Source organism: Falco biarmicus, chromosome 3, assembly GCF_023638135.1.
Source record: "Falco biarmicus isolate bFalBia1 chromosome 3, bFalBia1.pri, whole genome shotgun sequence".
Classification (NCBI taxonomy): domain Eukaryota; kingdom Metazoa; phylum Chordata; class Aves; order Falconiformes; family Falconidae; genus Falco; species Falco biarmicus.
In genome coordinates, this window is record NC_079290.1 from 32,334,019 (window position 1) to 32,358,326 (window position 24,308).

The following is a 24,308-nucleotide window of genomic DNA, read 5'->3' on the forward strand; positions in this document are numbered from 1 at the left end:
TTTTGGTCTACCAATCTGTTTTGACTTATTTCCTTCCTTACGGTAATGCTTGCATGCTTTTTGAGGGACTTAGAAAATATTTTCTTTTGACATGTAGCTAGAAGCATAATTATTGTATCTGTAAACACAGTATGCTAGGGCTAAGGGTGAATATAATTTATTTAATTATACCCTTGTAGCCTTACATTTCCTTCTCCATTTCTGCATCCTTAACAGATGCAATGGAAAGTTTAAATAAGCAACTTTGTTAACTGTAGTTTTAGGCAAGACGCGAAAGAGGCTTTCAGGCTTGAATTCTATTGTCCAGGTTTTCTCGTCTGCTTTTCCGTTAACGGTTTAGTGAATCTGGATAGCAGAGAGGATTGAAACTGGTTTCTAATGGTTGTTAAAGCTGATGCTTGACCTTTCCATGGGAAGTCTGAAAACCCCATTCAGTTTATTCTGGGCTGATTTCCTTAGGAAATCCAATAAGATCAGGGAATTTCCTTCTGCTCGGCTGAATGTTAAAAAAGTTAAGTCTATCTTGTTTACATGTTTTGGTTTTAGCACTAGGTGTTTCTGTGGCTCCCCATCAATAGAAAAAAGACTAGGAAAAAGATCTTAATATGGCTTATTCTTAACTGTACAATCTATGTATATATCAAGTTGGCAAAGGCTTTGTTGGGTGTGAGGTGCACTGCAGTCTCACTGTAAAGGTTCTTAATTAGGCAGTCACACTTTATTTGATAATTGATAACTTTTCTAAGGTCAGTTTTACCATATCTGAACCTTCAGTACAATTGCTAGTACTTCCAATTCATGAGTAATTTTTTTTTCCTGTCATGGGAAGCTCAACCATGCATCAGCGCAAGAAAACCCCAAGCCCCACTAAAAACCCAACCCACTCTTAAATCCGTTGATGTCTATGGCAAGCTGAAGCCAGGCGAGGCGTACAGGAGGTGATGGCAGGACTTCTTCCTTCGGCCCTGCCTGTGCAGGAGGGTGAGCGGCTGGGTTCCTGAGCCTGAGCATGCTGTAGGAGACAAGAACCATTCTGTTTGTAATGGAATGCAGACAGCAGTGTTAGGTCACTGCTTCCTGGCAACTGCTGCACAAGTTGTTTTTCTTCAAAGGCTTTGAGCTTTTAAATAGTTTCCAAAATATTTTTAAGTAAAACATTGCCTTCTACCATTTTTGACCACCTTAACGTTAACTCATTTCATGCCTAAACAATGGACCAGTAAAACATCACATGGTGTCTCTCATCTGTATACGCTTAACATTATGTATGCCTGCGTGCACATGGAGTTTTATACTGGAAGTATTGTTTATAGAATAAAGGGGAAAAAAATAGCTCCACCTGGAGTGCTGGTCAGTGGCTAGTCAGTTCAGGACATTCTTCCCTGTCAAATCCTGTTTCTTACTTCCCTGAAATGAACTTCAGATGACAGGCGTTGAATGCAAAGCTCACTTCACTGAGGTACTGTGCAGACTGAAAACTCCTGTTGCCAGACACTTTGGGTGAAATAGGCATCTGCAGTATTCGCGTTGGGGGTGATGGGAGAAAGGGCATGCAATTGTCATTTTCATCTTTCAAATCCACTTGCCACAGTCCATTACTGTTAAATCTTTAGCTAATCGAATAAGGATATTAGTATGTTGCTACTGCAGGAGCTTCAGTTTTTGGTTTTTTTTTTTTTAGGGGTGGGAATCTTGTTCTTTGTTTTGTATAAACTTCAGTTGTCATGCAGAGATCAAGATGAAGCCTTATCAGCTGAAATAAAACATGAATTTGGTGTTGTGAAGGGGTTATTTCTCATGGCTTGGCTAAAGAAATGTAAAAGGAAAATCGCTTTTGATCTGAATACATTAAAAAAACTTTGATCCATGTATTTAGTAGCAGCCTGCTCTTTTTCATACAGCCTTTAATAGCAACCTATAATGAGTTTAAACTGACACTGAATTTAGCTTAAGTAGTAAGAGTGTAAATTCTTAAACCGTTGGCTTCCAGATTACATTTTCTTCACCTTTTTTTCACGTGAAATATCTAAGAGTTAGTCTAAAACCTGAACTTTTAATGTAAATGGTCTTGGTTTTCCACATAATGTTCCTGTTAAAAAGAACTGCTTTAAAATTGCAGTTATCCTGTTCTTGTTTACTATAAACTTGATTAGTTTAATATATGGTAGCTTAAATACATCAGGAAGTAGTATACTGTGTGGTTTTGTGGATACAAAAAAATGATCAGCAGATGTAAAATCAAAGTCAGAATATCCTGCCATTTAAAAGGTGCTTCCCCCACCAAAAAAAGAATTTTTCATCTAAAAGATACTGACTTCCATCTCCTTTTTTTTTTTTTTAATTTTTTTTTAATTTTCCTGCCATCGATAGGAAAGTTTCCAAATAACATTTAGAGAACAGTGGACGTTTTATTAAAGTAAACATTAGTTCAGTATAAAGGAGGTAATTGTAAGTGATAAGAGCAGAGCAGGTTATCTGTGTGTTGTTTAAACAGAAGGAGCTATTTTGCACCATTTCCAGTAGCCATCTGTAGAGGAGAAGGGTTTGCACCTGTCTGTCCACACTAATTATAGATTAGATCCAAAGAAATGAAATTCGAGTAGGCTTTCTCTTAATGAAATCCATAGTGATTTTATTGTAAATGTGTTTTGTGTACAGACGGTGATGGTTGGGCTGTGAGTAAAATAAATTGCTGTATGGCTGTCATGTACTTGTAGCTGTAAAGCAGGATACTGCTGCATTAACAAAGGTACTGAATAAAAATGCAGTGCTCCGTTTAAGTCCTAGGCTTCACTGGTGGCTGTAGCTAGGTTTCGTGAAAAAGGTTCACTGTAAGCACAGTCTTTTAGGGGTATGTTTCAGGGTAGACTTCTCAGTTACCATCACTTTCATGTCAATGTACTGTCATAGGTGATCCTCTGGCTGAAATAGAAGGTTGAAACGGTTTTACGTACACACATACATGCAGAGTGTCAGAAATACTTTTCCTTTGGTTTAACACTATATTGCTAAAGTGAAGTGGAGAGAGTGAGAAATGCATTCTACAGTAAAAGGTCACATGAATTTCTACCACATCTGTTTATAGTAATTATGAACATAATTAGCATAAGAATTACAAGTGAAGTAATGACAAGCTGAGCTATGAGATATTATGCCATAATCGTCATATGTTGGAATTCTCACATTATAGCACACTAGAATTCACATACTCAATGCAAGAAATAAATGTTAGATTTTTATCTGTTTTAATGCTTCAAAACTTATCTGCCTGGGGCAGATGGACTTTACGCTTTATAGGAAGGTAACCCGCTATTAAAGAGAGAGTCAGTTGAAATTAAGATTTCTAGCCTGCAGCTTGGACTTTGAGACAGCTGTGCTTATGGAATGCCACTTCTGTTACACTTTTGTACTCTTCATTGTATTTATTTTATTAACACACATTGCTTTATTTTTAAATGTGTGTTCGCAGCAAACTGTTTACATTAGAAATGATCCCAGATTAGTTTTTCTTTAGAGAACTGTGATTTCAGTAGTAAAACTGCCTGTTGGAACGGCCAACATAGATACAAGACACACATGGTGGCCTTCCAAGATGAGAATCTGATGGATCCTAAATTAGTTCACGGCATGATATATATGTTTCAAGGAAAAAAATCCGTAACAAAAATCCATAAAAAAAGCAATCTCACACTTACACATAGTATTTTGCAATAATATATGCAGGGAGAGAGCTCTGTAGTACCTTGCAGGTTGACTTAAAGTTACTTTTCTTTAGGAATGCATAGAACATACCATTAAGTTTAGGGGTTAAGGTTTCAAATGAGTTGACTAACTTTTGTAATATGACCTGTCTGATTACCTCTAAATATGGTTGTCACACAACTGACAACTGGAGGAAGCTGGGGGAGAAGTGGCCCTTCTTCAAGGGTAAAAATACTGGCTGAGGAATGCATAGTAAATGCGACATGTGAAAATCAGTTTGTCTTTAATGAAAAAAAGTCCTGGTTTTGTGATGGGAAGATTCACCAAATTGCTCTTTTTCTAAGGCTAGACATACAGAGTGGTTTATGAAACATAAAAAAAATTACCTTGTGCTATGTCTCAGTGATACCAAGAGGTTTTCGCATTATTGGATTAGTGGAGGATTTGTGACAGACCCCTTTTTATCTGACATTCATTGCGGTGACACGATTTTCACACACACACGCCCTTCCCCCATCTAGGTTCTGGTTTTCACTTTGTATTATGTGTCAAATTCCCTTTCTTTCTTTTCTTGTGGAAAAAACCTGCTCTCCTGGACAAATGATTTTGGAAGGAGTTCTGCACTGAACAATGCCTGTCTCACGCCAGCGTGCCATCATTGTCCTCATCCCAGCCTTCACGGTGCTCCTCCACAGACGCGCAATGGAAACGTGTTTCCTTAACAAATAAGTGTGGATTCCTAAGGAGAAACCTTTCTAAAACTTTAAAACCCAAGCGTGCAGAGTTCGCTTGGCAACCTGGTGCTGCCATTCTGCTGGCTGGCTGGGCATGTGGTGGGCAGGCTGGGCTGCTGCTTCGCTGCCTCCCCTCCCTGTTCCCCATGATAACCCAGCCCTCTTTGGTGAATCCCATCAAAACAAACCCTCTGAATTCGCAAAACCTGAACTGTTAAGCCTAGGGACCTGCTCTGGCTTATGGCTCATCCTCTGGTGAAGGATGCCACCGCTCATGGCAGCGTGCTGCGTTCGGGCTCTTCTGCCACTGGCGAGGCGAGGCAGGCCGGGTTAAGCTGGGCCTTGGCCAAACCGGGAGTGGGAGCGTCCGGTGACGGCGCTGGGCCGGGAGCCGTCCTGCTCGGTGCGGGATGTAGGTGCGGTCTGTGAGGTGGGAGGCAGGCGCGGGGACATCACCTTGGCGCAAAGGGAGGCGACCTCAGGTGGGGGAGTCCCGGGGAGCCAGCGCAGCGCTCCCCGTGGTCTCTGGCAGAGTTCTCATCCCGGAGAGGCGTGCGGGCAGCTGCCGGGGCCAGGGCCTGAGGTCACCCACGAGCACGGGCCAGGGCACCCAGGGAGCCGCCGCCTTCTCACCCGGTGGGCGGCGCGGAGGTGGCGCCTCGCCTCACGCCGGGCGCGGCCTCCCCGGGGACCCCGGGCCGCGCCGTGCCGCCCCAGCCCCAGCCCCGCTCCCTCACACCCACCGTGCATCCTCCGGCCTCCGCCTGGGCCGCGCTGATACCGTAATCGCCCCGATGCACGCCGCCGTCCCGCTCCCCCCCCGCGCCGGCAGGGCCACGGAGGCGCGATGCGCCGTCCCTGCGCCGCAGATAAGCTGCGAGGCGTGTGAGGCGCACAAAGCCCGGACCGCGCCGGCGCCTCCCTCCCTCCCTCCGCCGGAAGGTAATCTCCACCCGCGGTTCGGGGAGAGGCGGGCGGGGGGACACCCCTCGCCGCCCCCCGCCGCCCGGCTCCCTCGGCGCTGCACGAGTCGATAGGAGCGGGGAGAAGTGAAGATGTAGCCTCTTATCTCCCCCCTGTAGCGGGCGGGGGATTTACAGGCAGAGATTAGCCGGCGGGGAGAAGGGGGCTGCCTTTTGTTGTGCGTGGGGCGGCCGCGGCCTGGGCGCTGCCTCCCCCCGCGCCCGGCCGCGCTGCGGGGAGGGAGGGGGTCGCCCGCCCGGCTGGCCGCGGGGAGGGCGGGGGGCGGTCGGAGAACAATAGGTTACTGAGGGACCTCGCTTTAAGCACCGTCGCAGGAGGAGGAGAGCGGCTTGTGCGGCGTTCCGCGGGACGGGACGGGACGGGACGGGGCGGGGCGGGGCGGGGCGGGGCGGGGGGAAGCGGCCGGCCCCGGTAGGAGCGGGGCGGCAGCCGGGGCCAAGGTGAGCGGGCGCGGGCGGGCTCCGGCCAGGGGTGCTGCCGGGGCCGCGGACAACCGGCCGCCCACCCTCGGGTGGCTTTAGCGGAGGCTCCCGGCTCCCAAATTCCCCGCGGAGGACAACAGCGGCTTTTAGGAAAAGTGGCCTCTTTTTTTTTTTTTTTTTTTTCCCTGTGAGATTTTTGTGTGTGTTCTTCTTTCGGACTTTTGCTGGTGGTTTTCCAGCCCTGGCCACATTAAGATGATTTGCACGCCGAGTGTGTGCACGCACGCTGCTTTAGTGAATGGCTTTATCAGCAATCGCATCTTAAAGCAACATTAAACAATTACCTTTAAAATATATTTAAAAGTTTGAAATATTTATATTGCCGTTTCACTTTGTCAAGTGTTTGCACAGATAGATAGATATGATCTGGTAACTAAAAGCCTAATTAAAATTTGTTTAAAGCCAAGGGGGCATGTATTCTTGTTGACAGCAGCGGATCGATAGGGTAAGACAATAGAGCCCCATTATTTTACTTCCATTGACTGAACATATTGACATTTCAGGTTTGCGATTGCCTCAGTGAGCATGATGAAACACTGAAATTCACGAACCAACTGTCTGGAGTTGCACATATATTACTGTATGTCATCTCTGCCTTCAGGTTACCTTATCACTGAAGCAGAATGGTAATGGATGGCAGCATAGTACTTCAGTGGGGTTAGGGCGCTATCATTTAAGAAGCTGACACATAGCAGGTTTCGGGAGTGTCTTTAATTACCCCTAGAACTACGTACAAGGGAAGATGGCCCTTGTTACCTGCTGCTGCACTTCAGAGTTTACAGGCTCAGGAGCAGACAGGATAACAAGGTACTTAATGTTTCATATTTTATATACATGACTTGATACCTTAAACTTTTGTAGGAGCCCAAGGACTCCTGGTTGTGTTGTTTGCATGCTTGCCATGTTCACCAGTGGCAGCATCACAACCCAGTCTCGATGTTCAAGTTCCAGAGCACCTGCTAGACCTTCTTTCTCCCAGTCTGAAGATTGCAAAGGAAACAAAGAACAACTTCCGAATAAATGGACTTTAGAGTTTCTCCCCCCTCAACATGCTGTCGATAATGCTCAGGGTATTCAAAGCAGTGAGACTACAGCGGGATGATACATAGAGACATTTTTTCCTTAGTATAAGCACTGTAAAAAGAAATGTCCGCACAATATGTGCATGTGCATGCATAATTGTATATATTAATTTATATGATTGTGAATATGAGGAAGACCCAGTGGCTGCAGAACGTACAATGTGTCTTATTATTTCAAAGGCTTTCAGATCTTCTTTAAAATCTAGCGGACTGTAGAATGAAACCCATCAGGGTTAGGCAGAGATAGAGACTGAAATTAATTTAAAGCGGACAAAGAGCTAATATGAAAGAACCACTAGTGATTTAACTCATTTTTAAAAGTAAATGTAATGAAAATATAAAATGTATTCTGAGTGTGCCATCTACTCAGCAATTGTTGCCATCGAGTGGACTGCTGATGCCCTTTAAGATGGTAAAAAGAAAACAAGTCCTTTATACCATTTTCATGAAAATGTTAGGTTTCTGTTTGATCAGCAGGTGCTGTTGAGATGAAAGCCATGTGTAAATTTTCAGAAGGCCAAAAGTGTCAATTCAGAAAAGGAAAGTGATAAGAGAAAATGCAATCAGTTTTCCTGTTTTCAATTTGTGCAGGATTTGAAGAGCTGTTTTGTTAAACTGCTACATCTGCTCCAATATGAATATTGAACTACTTCCACTAAAAATAACACCCTATAATTTGGAAGCCATTGCAATCTTTTGTTAATGCAAGTGGGTTATTTAAAAAAAAATCTATTCTGAAAAATCTCCTGCCTAATGTGCATTTTTGTTTATCGGCACTTTTTATCTTCAGCAGATAAAATGGCATTATGCAATTAGGACCATATCTATTTAGACTGTAAAAATGGCATTGGGTAGCTGAATGTCACTATATTGGTAAAAGGATTTAACTTGTACATTGAAAATAATTTTATTAGTCGACTATGATTGTATATTAAAACGATGAGTGAGTGACTGCTTCCTCATTGCAACAATGCAGCTTTACCTATTACTGAGGACCTTGTGCAAAGTAAAAGGATGTTCGGAGTATGACAGAACATTCTTTGGCTTGTTTCATTCCTGCTGTACCTGCAAATCTGAAGTTTAGGCTCATCAAAGACAATTTAGTTAATGGGGCTTTTGGAGTAACTTTTTTCATGGTAAATGAAATGATTAAATCAGGCTTGAATGCATATATACAAAAATATCTGCTGCTGTGGAGCTGCTAGTACAAGTGATTTTTATGAACCTTGGAAAGCACAGCATTGGTAAAGCACAGATTTCCTATCGGAGGCATCTCCAGAGAAAATAACATTGCATCTCAATTTAAAAAAAAATAAAAATGAAAAAGGTATTTGTTAATTTTATAAATAAGGACTAAATGAAGAAGTGGTAATTCACTGTTACATCTATAGAGCTCTGTGTACATAACATCAGTAAATATGCAGAACAAAATGAGAGCTTTTACTTCTTTATATCAACATAGGAGAATTACCTGGTTTTAGTATTAGAATGGGGTTTAGCTGTTGGTTTCCAATCTAGTAGTCAGGAACTCAGTTTTTTGGCAGGTGTCTGCATGGGAAAGGGCCTTGCTGATGCTACTGTTTGGTTTTGCAATTGGATTTGTAGGCTTTTGACCTTGGGGGATTTTCCTCAAAGTGATCTACAGATCAGAAATAATTAAGATTCAATAAACTGAAATTTAAATATAGAATGGATTTTGTGCGAGATCCGTGCTTGTGGTAGGTTGTCTAGAAGTCTGTGGCATGTCTACTTTATAGTTTGTATTCCCAAACATAACTGTGTGCACACATGTGCATAAATTTATGTTGAATGACAGAGGGATGATTATTTATACAGATTTTATCCAAAACTCTGTGCACTCCTGAAACATAACAAAAAGGCTCCCTCCCCAGAAGAGTGTTTACATCCCTTGACAGTCACTAGATTCAAATCTTCTCAACATGAAAGTTGTTTCCTTCCTCCAAACCTTCTTTTCCCCAACAAAGCTAACCCTGTTAAACCTCACCTTCTGTGGGACGTATACATAGTTATAGACATATGTATGAGAAGTAAATATTACAGAAAACATGGCCGATAGGGGCAAAATGTCTGTAGCCTTAAATAGCTTGTGATATCTACAGCAGAAGCTGTGCTGAGGAGGCCCTACCTCGGCTGACCCAGGGATGCGAGAGCCTTGAGGAGCCTCACGTTAGTGCTCGGTGCCTACATGGAGCTTTTTGCTTGCGAGTATTACCGAGCAAATGCTCTGTCGTAGCATGTTAGTGGGAATACTCTCTACCTGAAGCATTTTTAAACCAAAAAGCTTTTTTTGCTTTGGTCGTGGGATTTTTTTGGTACTTTTCACAGGGGTTGGGGTGGAGTCCAGCCCCAAAAGAAAGATTATAGCCGGATGTAGGATATCCAGATTTTCTTATCTAAATTTTCTGAACACATTCATGGGAGTGTTCTGTTTTTCTTATTCTTTGCCAAAAATGCTGCATGCAGTTTTGCTGTTCTATTGAATAGTTGCCATATTTAACTCCAGTGGTTGTGAATGGAAATGTGAATATGGAAAGAAACTCTTTCATGCTCCCTCTCATTTTCTGTAACACATTTTAGGATGCCTGGAAAGGAAGGAAATCCTAGATATTAAAAATATTTCTGAATATACGGGAATGATTTAAAAGAAGTTCAGCAAGCAACTTGGTTTTGTTTGTATGTAGTTTTTGGGCATGTGTGATATGGTGACTTATTTAAGTGATGCCTTTTTTCACCCAATATTATTTATTGAATTTAGGCATCATAAAAGCACAGTTGTGTTGAACAGAACTGTACAATAGTGTTCCTGAGTGATCCCATATTGTGACATGCTGATACTTCATTGACATGCTGACATGCTGATCTTCATTGGATAGTTCATGGTTTCTTCAGCCATTTTAAGAAGGCATTTGATTCATTGCCACTTTTCTGTTCATCAAGGCGGGTAGACGGCGGTGCTTATGTATATAATAAAGTAAATACCCATAGTTCACGGAGGCTAATAGGCTCTTTTGGAAATTAGGTTACGGTCTGGAAAGACAGAAGACTCCACCTAGTGGAGTGGAATTAATCTCCACTGTGGCAAGCAAGAGCATACAATAAAATAGATAGATACAATGAAATAGATACTGTTTATGAAAAGCCAAGTTGATGCAGTGAGTAAAAAACCCACAAATTTTGACAAGCATCTGGGGAGATGGTTGCATCACCATTACAAATTCTGCAAGACAGTAGTTACTTTTGTAGCTCTAGGAGGCTTATGTATGTCTGCCTTGTTGGATGTTAATACACAGTTTGCATAAGTAGTAGTCATTACCACTAGCCATTTTCTTTTGTGGTTCCTTTTATTTGGAGACCTGCTGTCTACATTTGATTTCTGATGATGACCACATAGGTGCCCCTTTTGGTTGTGGCCCAGGTGTCACTTTAAATAGCTTGGCCCAAAGAAACCCAGTCCAACCCACCAAACATTTCCACTTTTTTTTCCATGGTTATTTATTTTCCAGAATAAATTTTCTGGCTTTCATTTAATTTACTTCTGTAACGGCAGTATCAGGATGCTGGTTCTTCATGCTGTCATGACAGGTTGGGTGGCATGTGTCCCAAGGCTTAACAATCTCTGTTATGAAGCATCAAATTAAATGGGGGTTTTGTACCTGTGCTTTGCTTTCCCATTGGTTTGGTCACATTGTGTTACTAGGATGTAATACAATGAATTTTTAAGCCAGGATGCATTAGACAAGTTCAAGAAGAGAATTGCCCCAGACCAGCTTAGGTTTTGACCGTGAGAGAGGCTGAGGCTCTTGCCAGAAAACAAGATTATTAGGATGCAACAAAGGAGACGGAATGATAACTGCTGTAAAGGATATTTGGGAAGAGTGCTCCAAAGGAGTGCTTTCAGTGACATCCAGGTGGGGTTTGTTGCCAGAGCCATTAAAGCATAGTGGTGCCAGAGAAAACTGCCAACAAATTTAGGGATAATGGCACCTGCGGGTGTGCTACCAATGGATGGTAGTGCCAGGATGATTTTTTATTTTATTTTAATGGTGGCATTGCTAGAAGTATTTAAGGGTAATGTTATAGAAAAGGTTTTAGTGAGTGAAGTCACAGAGTTCTAGGAACCATTAAGCAAAAGCTGTTTCATGACTGTACTATTTATTATTTTTAAAGCTTGTTAGCAAACCACTTAATGCTGGAAAAGCATGCTGCAGCCTATATTAAAGCATGCTGCAGATGAGCAAGGAAACCATTGTTCTGAACTGAATAGCCTGGCTTGGTTTCCAAATGTTATGCACATTTCATGTGCACCATGATAGATTAATGCAACTCCATGGGTCAGCAGAGCTTGTAAATGTTGAGGTACTGGAGGTCAGATCTTCCATAGTATTCACAGGGCCAGTTCTCATAGAAGGTCGTCATGTTTCTTTTGTCTAACCGCCGGTCTGAGGATCTGGACTTTCAGAATTTCTGTGTTCCCATGTCACATCTGTGATCACAACAATACTTTGTTGGATTGATTCTAAGACTTAGATCCAGATATGGCCCTAATAAAGTGGGCTAGATCAGGTCTTAATGTAAAGTAAGTGATTCTCTGTGAATTGTCAGTGATAGACTTAACTGACAAGACTTGCGTATTAAGGAGAGAAAAAGTTGATTCCTTCTGTAATAATACTCTCAGAGGTTCCTGTTGAGTCTGTGGGGCCAGGATTCTCAACTTCTGTATCCCAAGAGCTGTGTTAAACTGTGTTTAAGCCAGCTGCCTGCTCCAAAATTTTCCAGAGAAGTGTACAGCTACAGTGAGTAACAGCTACAGTAGTTTTAAAGAGTGAAGTAGTGTGCAATTTTCCTTCCACATCCTGAGGTTTATTGAGCCCATCCTCTTCACATGGGGAGATTCTGATGGTTTTTTTTTCCCATTTTTTTTTCTTTGTTTTAAGTCCAGTCCTAAATTTTGCCTTCTCTTTATAGAGCTATTATTGGCCGCTATTGTTTTTATTATCCCATAGCTTCTCTGGGAAGAGAAGGATGGGCAGGACCTCAGTGACATTGCCAGGGCAAGTCATCAGTGTCTGCCCCCCAGGAGGTCACAGGAAGCAGGTGGCTGTGTTAATTGTCCTCACTCCCAACTCTTGTCCTTCCTGGAGGCAGTTTAGAAGTGGTCAGGAAGTGTCAGGCCTACTGTGTCCCCCCCAGGTTCACTACTTCACGCATTCATAATGGTTTGAGGTGTGTGCCAGGCAAGGGAAACTGCATAGGAATCCTTACCGTCCTTCCTAAGCTGCGTGGCTACCTGGCTGGAAGGGCTGAATGCTGCTGCTGCAGAGTGTGTTTGGGGTTGCAGTTGGAATCCAACAGAATAACTAAGAATTCTGTTGCAAAACAATAAAAATTAAAAGGTATTTCCCTAACATACAGTGTCTTTCTTCATTCAGGCTGTTGATAAAAAGTCCTGGGTGAGAAAACTACAAAGACTCATGAGGTGCATGAAATATTTCTGGAAACTTTGAGCCACTTTTATCTAGTGAGTGGAGAATAGGGAATGTAAATGCATTTTCTGCTTAGGCCAGTCAGGTTTTAATTGTCTTTGTTGCAACTGCACCATCAGTAGTCTTGGATCCTAAATGGCACTCAGTGCTGTGCTTTGGAAAAGCAGTTAGGGTCTTGCTATTTCTGATGAGCTTCTTGTTAACTGCTTGGGTTTTTAGCAGTGAAGGCACCTAGCATTGCTGAGTATCTGGCTGCAAATGTCATACCCAATGCTGTAAGCCACGTTTTGAACTGTTTCTGTTAAGTGTCTTTTGGAAAGTACCGCTCAAGTTGGAAGTGACTTGAGTTGACTAATAAATATACTACTTATTTATCTGCCATATGCGTTTTGGGTGAAAACTCTTATACTTCTGCTCAGGTGTACTCTTGGTTTTACTGAGACTACTTGTCTAAATAAGGTGGGCTGCTGGATTATGTGGCTGGTGAATCATACTGGTTTCTGAATCACTCTTACAAATATCAGCCTGAAATACTAACAAATAATGAGCACATTGTGCTTGGACTTGTATGTAATTTAAAGAATAGCATTTTAAAGCAGAATGTAAAACATTTGTAAACTGTTCGCTTAAAAACCACCTTGCAATTTACTTCCATCAAACCTGTTGTACCAGGAAAAATACCTCCTTTAGAAGGGAAAAGGTGTCAGTATTGTTGAAGAATATCTGATTTTTATCCAGCTCTTTGCTATTTAAGCTCCCTTCTTTTCAGTGCAAGGACATCAGCTGACAACAGCAGCAACCAAATCATGTTTGCAGCTGGGCAATTACAGTAGACCCTAAGATCTGTGACTGTCAGCCATGAACACAGATGCCTTCAAAGTTCTGTTTTTTTTCCATGTGGAAGTCGTTGGCATGGAACAGATGCCTTCATTTTGGAGAAACCAACCTCTGGATATAATTGGTTCTCTCTTCTCTGGTCCTCTAGGGACAGTCTCTTGCAGATGAAATTAGATGAGAGGGGAAAAAAAAAAAAGACGGGCACATACGCTCACACATGACACGAAGCAGGAGTTTTCAGGATCCCTCTCTGTTTTGTCACATGGAACTCTTTTACAGCTGGAAGATTTCACTCCATTTTTAGCAGTCTACACACACGATGATGATGCTATATGAAAAACATGCAAATTAAAATACATATCTGGCCAAAGCTTGTTATTAATCTAGGCATGCTTGTTTAGAAATAAAACAAGCATATCCAGCCTATATTACTTCAGTGTTAAATGTTGACTTCTGCACTATCTTTTGATGTGGCAGTCTCGGAAATTTAAATAGCAGAAGGGACAAGATGGTTTAAAAAACTTGTGTTGCAATGGCAGAATCAAAGTATTTTCATCAGATGGTTTGATAGTGGTTAACACAGGAGGAAAGAAGCAAGAAGTGGACTTCAGATTTCACCTAGCATACAGGCATTACGTTAAGGAAGCACATTTACAGGAGCTTAAGCAGAATTAGTCAGATGAACTCCTGTGATGAGCCGTTTCTGGGAGCTCTGTGGTAGTGTACCGAAGAGACTGTGCCCTCTTACTGCAGACATCTAAATTGGGATGATGGTAATGGGACTTAAAGGTTCCAAGAGAGTAAGAGAGAGGGAGAATCTGCTTACTGTGTGCCCATCAAAGGCTTTTGTCACCCACTCTCCCCTCTGGTGTAACAGCTACCAAATCATTGTGGTTATGTTATTTATTACTATTAAAATAATTATAATTTTGAGTCACCTTAATAAGCTCAGTTGTGAACTGTGACAGTCAGGCAGTGCTGTGTATAGAGCTATGTTATTCTTGGTTACAGTGGGTACTTCCAGGAAGAGGGTGCAGCAGGGATCAGAGACTGCCAGAGGGTAAACTACTACTGCTGGTACCCAAGAGCCTGGAGGTCTGTCATCTCTGATAGCATTGTGCTTTTCCTTTTTTAATTTTTATTTCCTAGCATAAGTGGTTGGTTTGTTTTGGTTTTTTTCCCCCCCATATTGCAGTTTATTGTAACAGCCCAGTTCAGTCGCCAGTTGTAAAATTTATCTAGGCAATCGTAACTCTTGCATGAATTGGCTGATGAACTGTAGGAGTGTGCTTGCTTGACGGTGCTGAGCCTTTGTAACAGCGTAGGTAGGTCCTGCTGGTAGCATATCGATGACCCGAATCCTGAACTTGTTTTTAATGACAATTTCCATTATTTCACATGGGGAGTTTACTACTGCTGTAGTATTTCCATCTCTTAAAAGTTGAGCAGAAATGTCACCAGCAATGAAAACAGGCAGGTGTTACCCTGGTCCTACCTTAGTCTGGGTAGTTGGTAGAAGGCAATCTGCCTTTTAGACAACGTGATGTAACTGGAGAGCCGCCCTTTGGTTCCTGCTGACACCCCCGAGCTGTGTGCATGGAGGACATTCACTGGGACTTCCAGCGGTTAGAAGGAAGCCTGAAGTAAACCTAGTTCTGAACCGATGACTCTTCGGCTTTGGTAATGGAATGAGACTCCTGTTGTGATTTGTGGAACTGCAGTGCAACAGCGTGCTGCTCTTTGCATTGTATTTCTGAAGAACCACATATTAAGGGAAAAATTTAACCAGATAAGTGCTTAGGTGATGAAAGGATTTCTAGCAGTAACTAGGAAGTGCAGTAATGGTTGATTTCTTTTGAGGCTGATCCTGATATTTGTAGTCTTTACATCCTATTAATTCCTTGAAAGATAAGCTGATACAAGAATGATTTGCCAGGGCCAATGGCTCTTCTAAAAATCTTGGCTCAGGTTATATCCCCCTTCTCTCCACATATAAGATAAAAGCACTGTGAATATGAGGTTAACTGAATTCAAATAGAAGACTCTCTCGAGTTATTGCATTCCTTAGAAAATAAATACATTTCTCATATGGTTGAGATTGATCAAAAAAGTATTCTGTATGCCAGTGATTACATTCCCATCTGTGATTAAGGTTTTCTGTCTGCATCTGGTTTTCACATTATATTTCTGTAACAAGAATCCTTTATATGGCAGAGTTCACTCTCTGTATTTTCTATTAGCTGCAGCTTGAACTACTGCACGGATCGCAGATTTACACATGTGGTTTTCATTACTTCATACCATTGAGAAAAAGTAATATTTGTTTGGGAAAGTATGTTTTTCAAAATTTCCATGGTAATACAACATGTTGATCCTTTTTTATAACACTCTTGTAAGACTACAAATTGTTTGAGGCATTCTACTTTCAGTGAAGCTCAGACTTTAGACAATTGTGCATGTACATTGGAACAACAGCAGCAGTTTACAATTCAGGATGCAAAAATAAATTAAAAAAAGGATATTAATGTAGAATGGGTATAGCAGAATGCATCCATCACTTTGGAAAATGTGGCATATAAAGAAAATGAACGTAGGGCTGAAACAAAGGAAGAGCAGTAAGTTAAAGTGATGTCTTCGTTGTAAAGTAGACAACAGATGGGTACTTTTTAAAGAACTTTTTTCTTACAGTAAGAGGTTTAAAAATCTTTTACCAGCCATGAAAAAGGAGTATGCTGTTCAGCAGACAACAAATATTGAATTGTTATATGTTACATAATTTAGCGTATTTGATCGTAATTATTTCTAGTGGCCAAATCAGTAAAGGTTAGCAAAATATTAATACATCTTTACAGATGGCTGCTGTGTGTAATTCTGAATCCCAAAATACAATGTAAATTTGATGTTCCACTGTAAGTCCATAATTCATCCAGACTGTGTTATCATTACTCAGTAGAAAACTTCATGTTTAAATGATCTCAGTGAAATTAATAAGGCTACTTGGTTAATGAAGGATTTTTTGGTTTTGGTAGAATATGTGTTTATGGCCATAAAAATCAGATCAAACAATAACAACAATTTAGGGAATGTTGTGTGCATTTATGGAAATGTAAAGTGTTACGCAAAAGGCTGGACAATTGAAAAATACACAATTCATGATAAGGTAGCGCTGAAAGGTAAATTTATTGCCTGTGTAGGAGCATGGCGACAACTAGAGAATTTCATACAAAATAAAAATAACTTTAGAAAAGTAGTTATTGCACCCAAGTTGAGGAGTCCTAACCACATTTTGGAGATTATTTTCCAAATGCCAAAGGCAATAGTGTCATATTGAAAGCTTCACAGTTCCCAAATCCTGGGTAGAGTCCTGCAGTCCTTACACGCCTGTCATCACTGAAATCAATAGAATTTTGGCTTGTGTCAGGGCTGCGAGAAACATCGCACCGCGACCATGGGAAAGGACTTCAAGTGGTGACCTCCTTTGTTCTGTAACCTAAACTTAACTTAGGAAGGTTTGTTTTGATTTGAGGAGTGTGCTTGTTTGTGGGAAGGATTGCAAATTGTAGCACAAACACAAAATGCCATCTTTTGCAAATGCCCTCGGGCGATACAATTTTTTTTTGCAGTAGGATCTAGTGCAGGAGAGGGTTGAGGCTGGGTTCTAGGTTAGATGCATGCAGCTGCGACCAGATCCTTATGCATGCTTAACTTCATGTCCTGAAATACCTGAATAGTGGATGCAGATTGAAGCATGTGCATAACTGTGTGTGTCTGGCCCTTGAAATCTTTCTGCCTTGATGTAATTGCAACCCCCTGAAAAGCATATTAATGTCTTGAAAAAACTGTCAGCACTGTAATACAGACTCACAGGAATGACAAAGTATTTGTGTAACCCAAATAAACAGTGTTTGTAGGTGTTGGAGTGGGTGGGAAACTGCCTTTTCAAAAGTGGGAGGATGATTTGTAAACCTATCAGTAGCTTTTTGATCTCCCTTTGTTTAAATGTGTTTGCTGTTATGACTTACAAACCCAAATTAGTATAGCAATGTATAATTGCAAGGTCTCTATTTTTAGTAACCGTGATCATTTAATAAATGATTCTCTAGAGCTTCTGTTGAACCAGGTAAAGTATGTAATACTTTATGTTATATGAATATATTTTACACCAAGCGTTTTTACAGAATTAGCTAATAGATTTTTTTCATAGTAGAGTACAGGCTGCCCTTAGTTTGTTGCCCTCTATATGTCAACTGTTTTAAATGAGCAACTTATGAAACAGCCTTTGTCGAAGAATTAATACAGTTTTAAAGTACTGCCTTATATTAAGTAAGAAAATGTGGGTAATTGATTTAGAATGATAGCATTTTGGTCTTCCCTTTTTATTTAAAATACTGCTATTATCATGCAAATGAAGGGGTGTGGTGCTTCAAACTGGCTGTGATATGTGCTTCTTCTTTTTTTCTTTCTTTTTTTTTCTTTTTTTTTCTGTCGTTTGTTGTTGTCAATAGAAAAGATTGATCTCTGGGCTGGTGAACATAATATCTGTCCCAGTCAGAAAAGGAAAGAGGAAATTAGCAGAGCGATTGGAGAATGATATCTGTCAAAAGAAACACTTGGAGAGCACTGAGTTTAGTGATAGGTGACTGCCGGAAAAAAGGGAACTTTGAATTTTGTCAAGGTAAGGAACAGAAAAATATTTGATTTTGTAATGTCCATACCTTTTAGAAGTTATTTTTAATGACTGTACCTTGCCTTGTAAACTGTAATTAAAAAAGAAATCTTTCCCTTCAGCCTCCAAAGAGTCTGCCTAAATCAGTGAAGGTGTGGTGTCTTCATTTTAATATCACTGAGAAAGAGTACAGCAATGCCAATAAAATGTCAATGATGACTTCTCTAAAATCTTCCTTACCTTAAAAATACATATGTGAAAATTTTAACTGTGTCTTTTTGTGTTTTTGATGACATAGGTGCTTTTTATGTGCTGGTAAATATTACTTGGCTGGGCTGTGAAATTAATAAAGTTCAGTTTCTTGAACTGTGAATTGGAACAGTTTGCAACCAGGTTAAGGGACAGTTGTATCCACATGGACCAAATGGTTGTGTTTGCAATTTAGTGGAAGCCTTTGGTGAACTCATTGCATTGGGGATCTGTGATAAATTTTGTTGAGAAGATACTGAGAATTTCTGCTGCTTGTGTGCAAAGATTTTTACCATACTGGAAAAGTAAATCTGCTACAACAGAACAAAATTTCTACATAACCTATGACTGTCATTCCTGTCTTTACTGTAACTACATTTTTTTCTCCTAAAATGGTGTGCCTAGGTGGCAAGAAACTACTACACTGATTTTAAGTGCTTTCCCACACTGATACTTTCTCACTATTGGACCATTTTGCCTATGACATAACTTTGATAGAGGATACCAAATAAAATGAACAGTGTCTGAGTAGTCTAGGCCACGCTCGGGTTAGTTTTAAAGGCAGTCAAGCATTGATCATCTCACTGGTCTCCCCACGCGGGACACCATGGCCCATGCTGCTGTCTCTGGGGTGTGGAGAGGAGGTGAAGCACAGCTGAGAGAGCCAGCAGGAGGCTCAGCATATCGCATCATGGCAAGGGACCGGGCCTGATGTTTTGTGCACCAGTATGAACATAGTTTTAAAAAATTAAATCCTATTAAAAATTAATTTCTATTCTAATTTGAGTTCCTAACTCAGTTTAAAACAAGTAAATGCTTCTTTGGGACCTTCCTGTACACTGGCAGCATTGGAAAAGAATGAATAATCTTAGTAGGGTTTCTTCTTGGGTTTTTATTTTGCTGATTTAGCAGTGTATAGCTTCTGACTAATTTTCCTCTTTTCTGTCTACGGTCTATTGTTCAAAGTGCAAGCGTACCCCGTACAGGTGGTTGTTGGTTGGTTTCTTTTGCCATATGCATCTTCATAAATGATTTAAAAAATAAATAAATGTAAAAGTAAAGATTTCATGCCTGATGCATGCAGTGCTGGCATGCTGATGGGAAGCTTGTGGTTTATTGCTGTCAGAGCACGTGCAAGATAATGGAAATTTCCTACAACTTAGGAGAAAGGCATGTTTTCTAATACTGTTCATCTTTATAGAAAGAGGGAATTAACATGACTAAAATTAATTTCATCTCTATAAGGTCCAAATGATCGGGTTGTACTACTGAAATACTCATAAATGGGGAGGGAACGGCACATTACGTGTTAACTAACTAACTGTTGGGCGGGTCAGGCTGCCCGTGTCACCTGGGCGCAGGCACATCTCTGCCGCTGTGTGCCAAGTGATTCCCTTTCCTGTGCATCAATTGGTGTAGCCTTATACCAAAACAAACGCATCCTCTGTATAACACAACTTACAGAGTTAATGATATTCTGTATTTTTCCCCTTGGTGATGAAGAAGATCCAAAACTGCTTTGTAGCAGCTCTTCATAAAAGAGAGTGATCAGTAGTGGTTAGTAGTTGTTAGGGCTTTGGGCATTCCCATTTTGACATTTACTTGATTTGAGGTGGCTGGGTAAGGTACATACATCTTGATGTATGAGTTTGTAATGTCACATGTTCAAAAAATTTAACCTTAAATGGCCAAGAAGCTCCACTCCATCCTGAAATTTGGATGAGTGATTAGAGGTGAAGCTGGTACTCTTACAGCTTAACTTAATATGGACTTTGCTGTGCCCAAGAATATCTGACTTGCGATTTGAAACCAAAATGGAATAAAAGGCAAAATAGAAGGTGCTTCAGTCTATTGTCTACTTGAAGCAATGGCCTCTTGTAGCATTAGACTACCTATGCTGATGTGATCCATTTCAAGCATCCTCATCTTTGTTTTACTGTTGCAGAGTCTTCTTTTCTTGGTTTCCTTTTTTCTTCAAAACAATTGTTTGCTTACCTACGTATCTTAAAGACTACAATGGAAATAATAAACCCGCCTTCTAACATAAAGCAGATGCAAAAGGGGACGAGTGTGTTATAGACAGCAAATTGCCATTACACAGCTCACAATCAGATTTTCATCTGTTCATGTAGTGCACACCTGTGGCTTGCTGGCATTGCTCTTGATTAGAGCATGAGAGATCTTAATGAAAAACAAAGCTGGGATGACAAGAGACTACACGGCATACAGGGGTTACTTCACACATCCTAAGAGAGTGAAAGTCTGAACGAGCTGGTTTTGGAGGGAAGGAGCGTGCCTGGGTGACTCTGCAAAGGGGACCGGGGCCCTGCTCATTGCTGCCTTGCAAATAAGGCATTTTTGTCTGTAGGTCAAGTTCATTTGGGCCAGTTGAGCGTGGTGGCCGATTTCTCCAGCTTACTTTGAGAGCCAGTAAGAGTATCCTGGGCAAGCATCCAGCTTTTGAAGTACAAAGAAAATAACCCATAATCTATATAAAATGCTGGCGGATGGAGAAGGGAGGAAATTCACAGAGAATAACTGAGTTTGGGAACAACTGTGTTAAAAGTAGAATGCAAAGGGAGTGTGTGTGTGACATTAGTATTTATTTTAATTTGGAAATACGATCTTTGAAACCTTTGAGGTGAGCAGAGGACGAGCTCTCACAATATGATATATTTATTAGTAAACTGAAACCAAGCATTCCAGCTGAAGCTGAAGTTCCTTTTTCAAAGTGAGTGCCCCCCCCCCCCCTTAGTTTGCAGAGTTTGGGTTCTCTCTCTACGCCCACTCCAGCCCCTTCTCCCCCCCCTCCTTGGTAATGTGCTGTGGCTCTGATAACGTTAATGGGCTTTGCCCCACATGGAGCAGTGAGTGTATTGTACCACTGCTCACTGATCCCAGGTCAGTGTGATGCGTGAAATCAATTTATTTGAATCTCTTTGCCTGTATAGGAATTTGGCAGCATGCCAGTTGTTTTCATTTAATGTTCTTTGTGTTGAACACTGACAAGCAGGCATGCTTTTGTACTCCTCTTTCTTCTGGGCTCTTCTGTTTTCAGCCAATATTCTATTCTGTGGATTTTCCAGAAAGAAGTAGGAATGTGTTACCTTTTTTAAAAGTAATTTTTGTTTAAATAGCCTTTAAAGAGTGTAGAAACTAGGTCAGTCATAGAGCACTCTTGTGTTGGGTTTTCACTGCATATAGGTGGCAATACTTGCCTTTTCCCGTTTCTTAAACTGGGGGGAAAAAGAGAGAAAATACATGTCTATTTTTCTAATGATTCTGTGATTTATTCGCTATTGTAAGATAAAGACTCTTCAATAATGCTTAAATCAGAACAATTATATTTCCAAATAAGTGAATGTCTGGCAGTTGGGTGGACAAATTGGAAATATTTTTCAGGAGCTTTCTCATTTTGAGTAATGACCTTAAAGTAAGCATTAATTTGGGAATCCCTTGTCTCATCTTTCTGTCTGTTCTTCCCTTCCTTGAAATACTTAATATTTTATATGGCTAGCTGAAGAACAGCTACCCAAAAGTATCCCATTCTTTCCTTTTTCCTTTCTTTTTATGAGACACAGCAGCAAGGTGTGTGGAAGAGAACAAGTAATTTAGCCCTTCTTAAATAAAAAAAATAATTAAAAAAATAATAAAAAGGAGTAGGCAGCAGCAGATATTTCCAGGAGGATTTGTTTTAGGGCTTGGTGTCAGGAGCGGGAGAGGCTGAGAGCAGGAGTAGAAGACTCTGTTGATGCTCCGGGCAGTTCGTGCGGAAGTTGATATGCAGAACCGTGGAGCCGAGGCGCAGGGGTCAGACTTGTACACATCAGCCCCGTTTCCTTGTTTAATTACCTGAGAGCAAAACATCCAGGCCGGGAGTGTGTGAAAACCCAGTATCTTGAACAGCAGTTTGCTGCTCTGACATCCTGCGAGGCCAGCCCTGTCTGTCCGCACACGTCAGGGCTGGTTCCTGACAGCAGGCTATCTCTGCCGGGCCTGGGTTCCTTCCATTCAGGAGGCATTGTGTGGAAGAGGGTTTGGTCAGGAATTTGAGGTTCCTGCCAGTTCTTCCAGCCCGGACAACCCTGTGACAGATAGGCCTGATTTTTTTTTTTCTTTTAAAGAATAATAATAATAATAATAATAAAAAAAGTCTCTTTTTAGTCTTTCCCTTGTAATTCTGGCATTGGTATAATACCGACTGAAACAAAACATGTTAACCCTTTTGCTTCTGAATTTGCTGCCTTTTCCTTCTACTTTATTCTTTCTCCCCTTGCTTGGCCTTTTTTATTTTCAGAGATACAATTTTTCTGAAGGAGCAAATTCTTTCAGGTGGAGTTTGTGCTGTGCAGCAAATAAACTTTTGAAAAATGTTATTTTGCAGTGGATCATTAACATAATAGTCATTCTTGGCATTTTAAGTTCTTCATTTTCAGCATGCTTGGCAACGTTATTTTTATTCATCCCATGGATTCAAACTAAGCCAGTGTTTGTTCTGGCATGGCCCATTAAAACAGTGGTAGCAGCTATCAACTGCTGTTCTCATTATTCATGTGATTTTCTTAGATGTCCAGCTTGGTGTTCAGTTTTAAAATGTTGGGATAGGGTCATTATAGTCCTTGTTCCTTGTAGCTGCTGTTTATTGAGGTTCCTCAACAGGCTGAAAGTGCGGGTGCACAAGGCAGGGCTTTGTGCACCGGTCAGGTTTGGGCCCACAGATGCAAAGTGTTCATTGGGATGTAAAGCTCAAGATTATAGCTGAAAGATACTGAAGTGTTCACTTAGATAATGGTCTTGATTTTTTTTTTTAATTTTATTTGTGAAGAATTAAAGTACGGCTTCTTGTTTGAGTGATAAGTGAAGAATATGACTCCTGTTTGGATAATTTTAATGCTCTAGTTTATAGCACAGTGCTGTTGATAGTTCTGGCAAAACTTAAGATCACGAGATACAAGTAGTAGAGGGAGGGAACATAGTATGACTTTGCAGCAAAAATGAGTATAGCATGTGACCATTGGCCTTTTATTGTTGTGGGCAGAAGCTGGTCAAAGAAAGATGCTTGTGGTTGTAGGAGTGGAAAAGGAGAACTGAAAGAACTAAGGTTTAATTTTCTTTTATACTGAAGGGTTTTGGTCAGCCTTTAGGGTTGTGCCAGCAGTCTCGGAGAACATTTTCACGTGCTGATGGTTTTGGGTACCTTGTAGGTGAGATTGAAATTGTTTGAGCAGTAACATATATTTTCCCTGCTAATATGTCATGAGAATTTTATAATGCAGTTTTAAGGGCACACCTTTTTTCTTGCATGCAGACATTACCAGGAAGGGTTTTGGGGACCCTTCATTAAAATAAGGTAGCCTTCAGTGGGCATATGCAGCCAGGAGTCAGTGACAATGCAATGGAACCAAGAGAGACATTATGATCTATTGTGCCACTAATCATCTAAGAAGGATTTGCAGGGGATGGTGCAACAAAAGAGCTGTTATAGTGTATCAGATCGATAATCGTGATCTAATAAACTCTTAAGTATGTACATGATCCTTCACCTTTAGAATCAGGCCTCCTTCTTCATTATGAGCTCCTTAGGCTAACTCTGGTGTAAAGGTGCCTTTAAAAGTGAATTATTTAGACATGTAATTTTAAATATCTTTAAACTGTCGTACTGTAAAGAAGCCATAGTTTTAATAAGAATTGCTTCTATCTACTGGATGGAAAAAAGATGGCTTATGCATTGTGGTCAGTGTCATGTTCCTATAGGATTTGTACACATAAAGGAATTAAGTGTCTATATGAAAGCGCTATTTGTTAGTTAAACCTTTACAAGTCATAGAAGTCATGTCCCTCCTTCCAGTGTTTTACATGCCTTTATGTTTTTTGCAGAGTTCATAATCTAATGAACTGTCCATGACCTTTAGCCAACCATTGCTCACCTCAACCAGTGGCATAGTAAAATGAAAGTTCTCCATGGACGCATGGTGATGACAGTAACCACACTGCCTTTCCTCCCACCCATTGAGTGCCTAGCTCCTCTTTGAAAATGGCAGAAAATGATAGCCTTTAGTCCATGGTTG

At 40.9% G+C, this 24,308-nt stretch overlaps 1 protein-coding gene and 1 long non-coding RNA gene across 7 annotated transcripts in view; one reads left to right on the forward strand and one right to left on the reverse strand.

The window, feature by feature from the left end:
* Window positions 1-24,308, forward strand: part of RUNX1T1 (RUNX1 partner transcriptional co-repressor 1) — a 116,174-nt gene that overhangs the window by 2,494 nt on the left and 89,372 nt on the right. For 2 of the 6 annotated variants that reach the window (XM_056331947.1, XM_056331948.1), the window contains exon 2: window positions 17,831-18,000. The exons of 2 other annotated variants lie outside the window; for them this stretch is intronic. In XM_056331947.1, coding sequence (XP_056187922.1) covers window positions 17,913-18,000 — 88 coding nt within the window. In that variant the 5' untranslated portion in view covers window positions 17,831-17,912. Of the gene's footprint in view, window positions 1-5,230; window positions 5,379-17,830; window positions 18,001-24,308 lie in introns of those variants that run through there. 2 more of the 6 variants (XR_008820769.1, XM_056331946.1) reach the window with 1 other exon arrangement.
* LOC130146131 (uncharacterized) lies at window positions 1,345-5,297 on the reverse strand. The gene is made up of 3 exons (XR_008820770.1): window positions 5,180-5,297; window positions 4,089-4,998; window positions 1,345-2,922 (listed from the first exon to the last, which is right to left on the reverse strand). It is a non-coding gene; the product is annotated as an uncharacterized LOC130146131 (long non-coding RNA).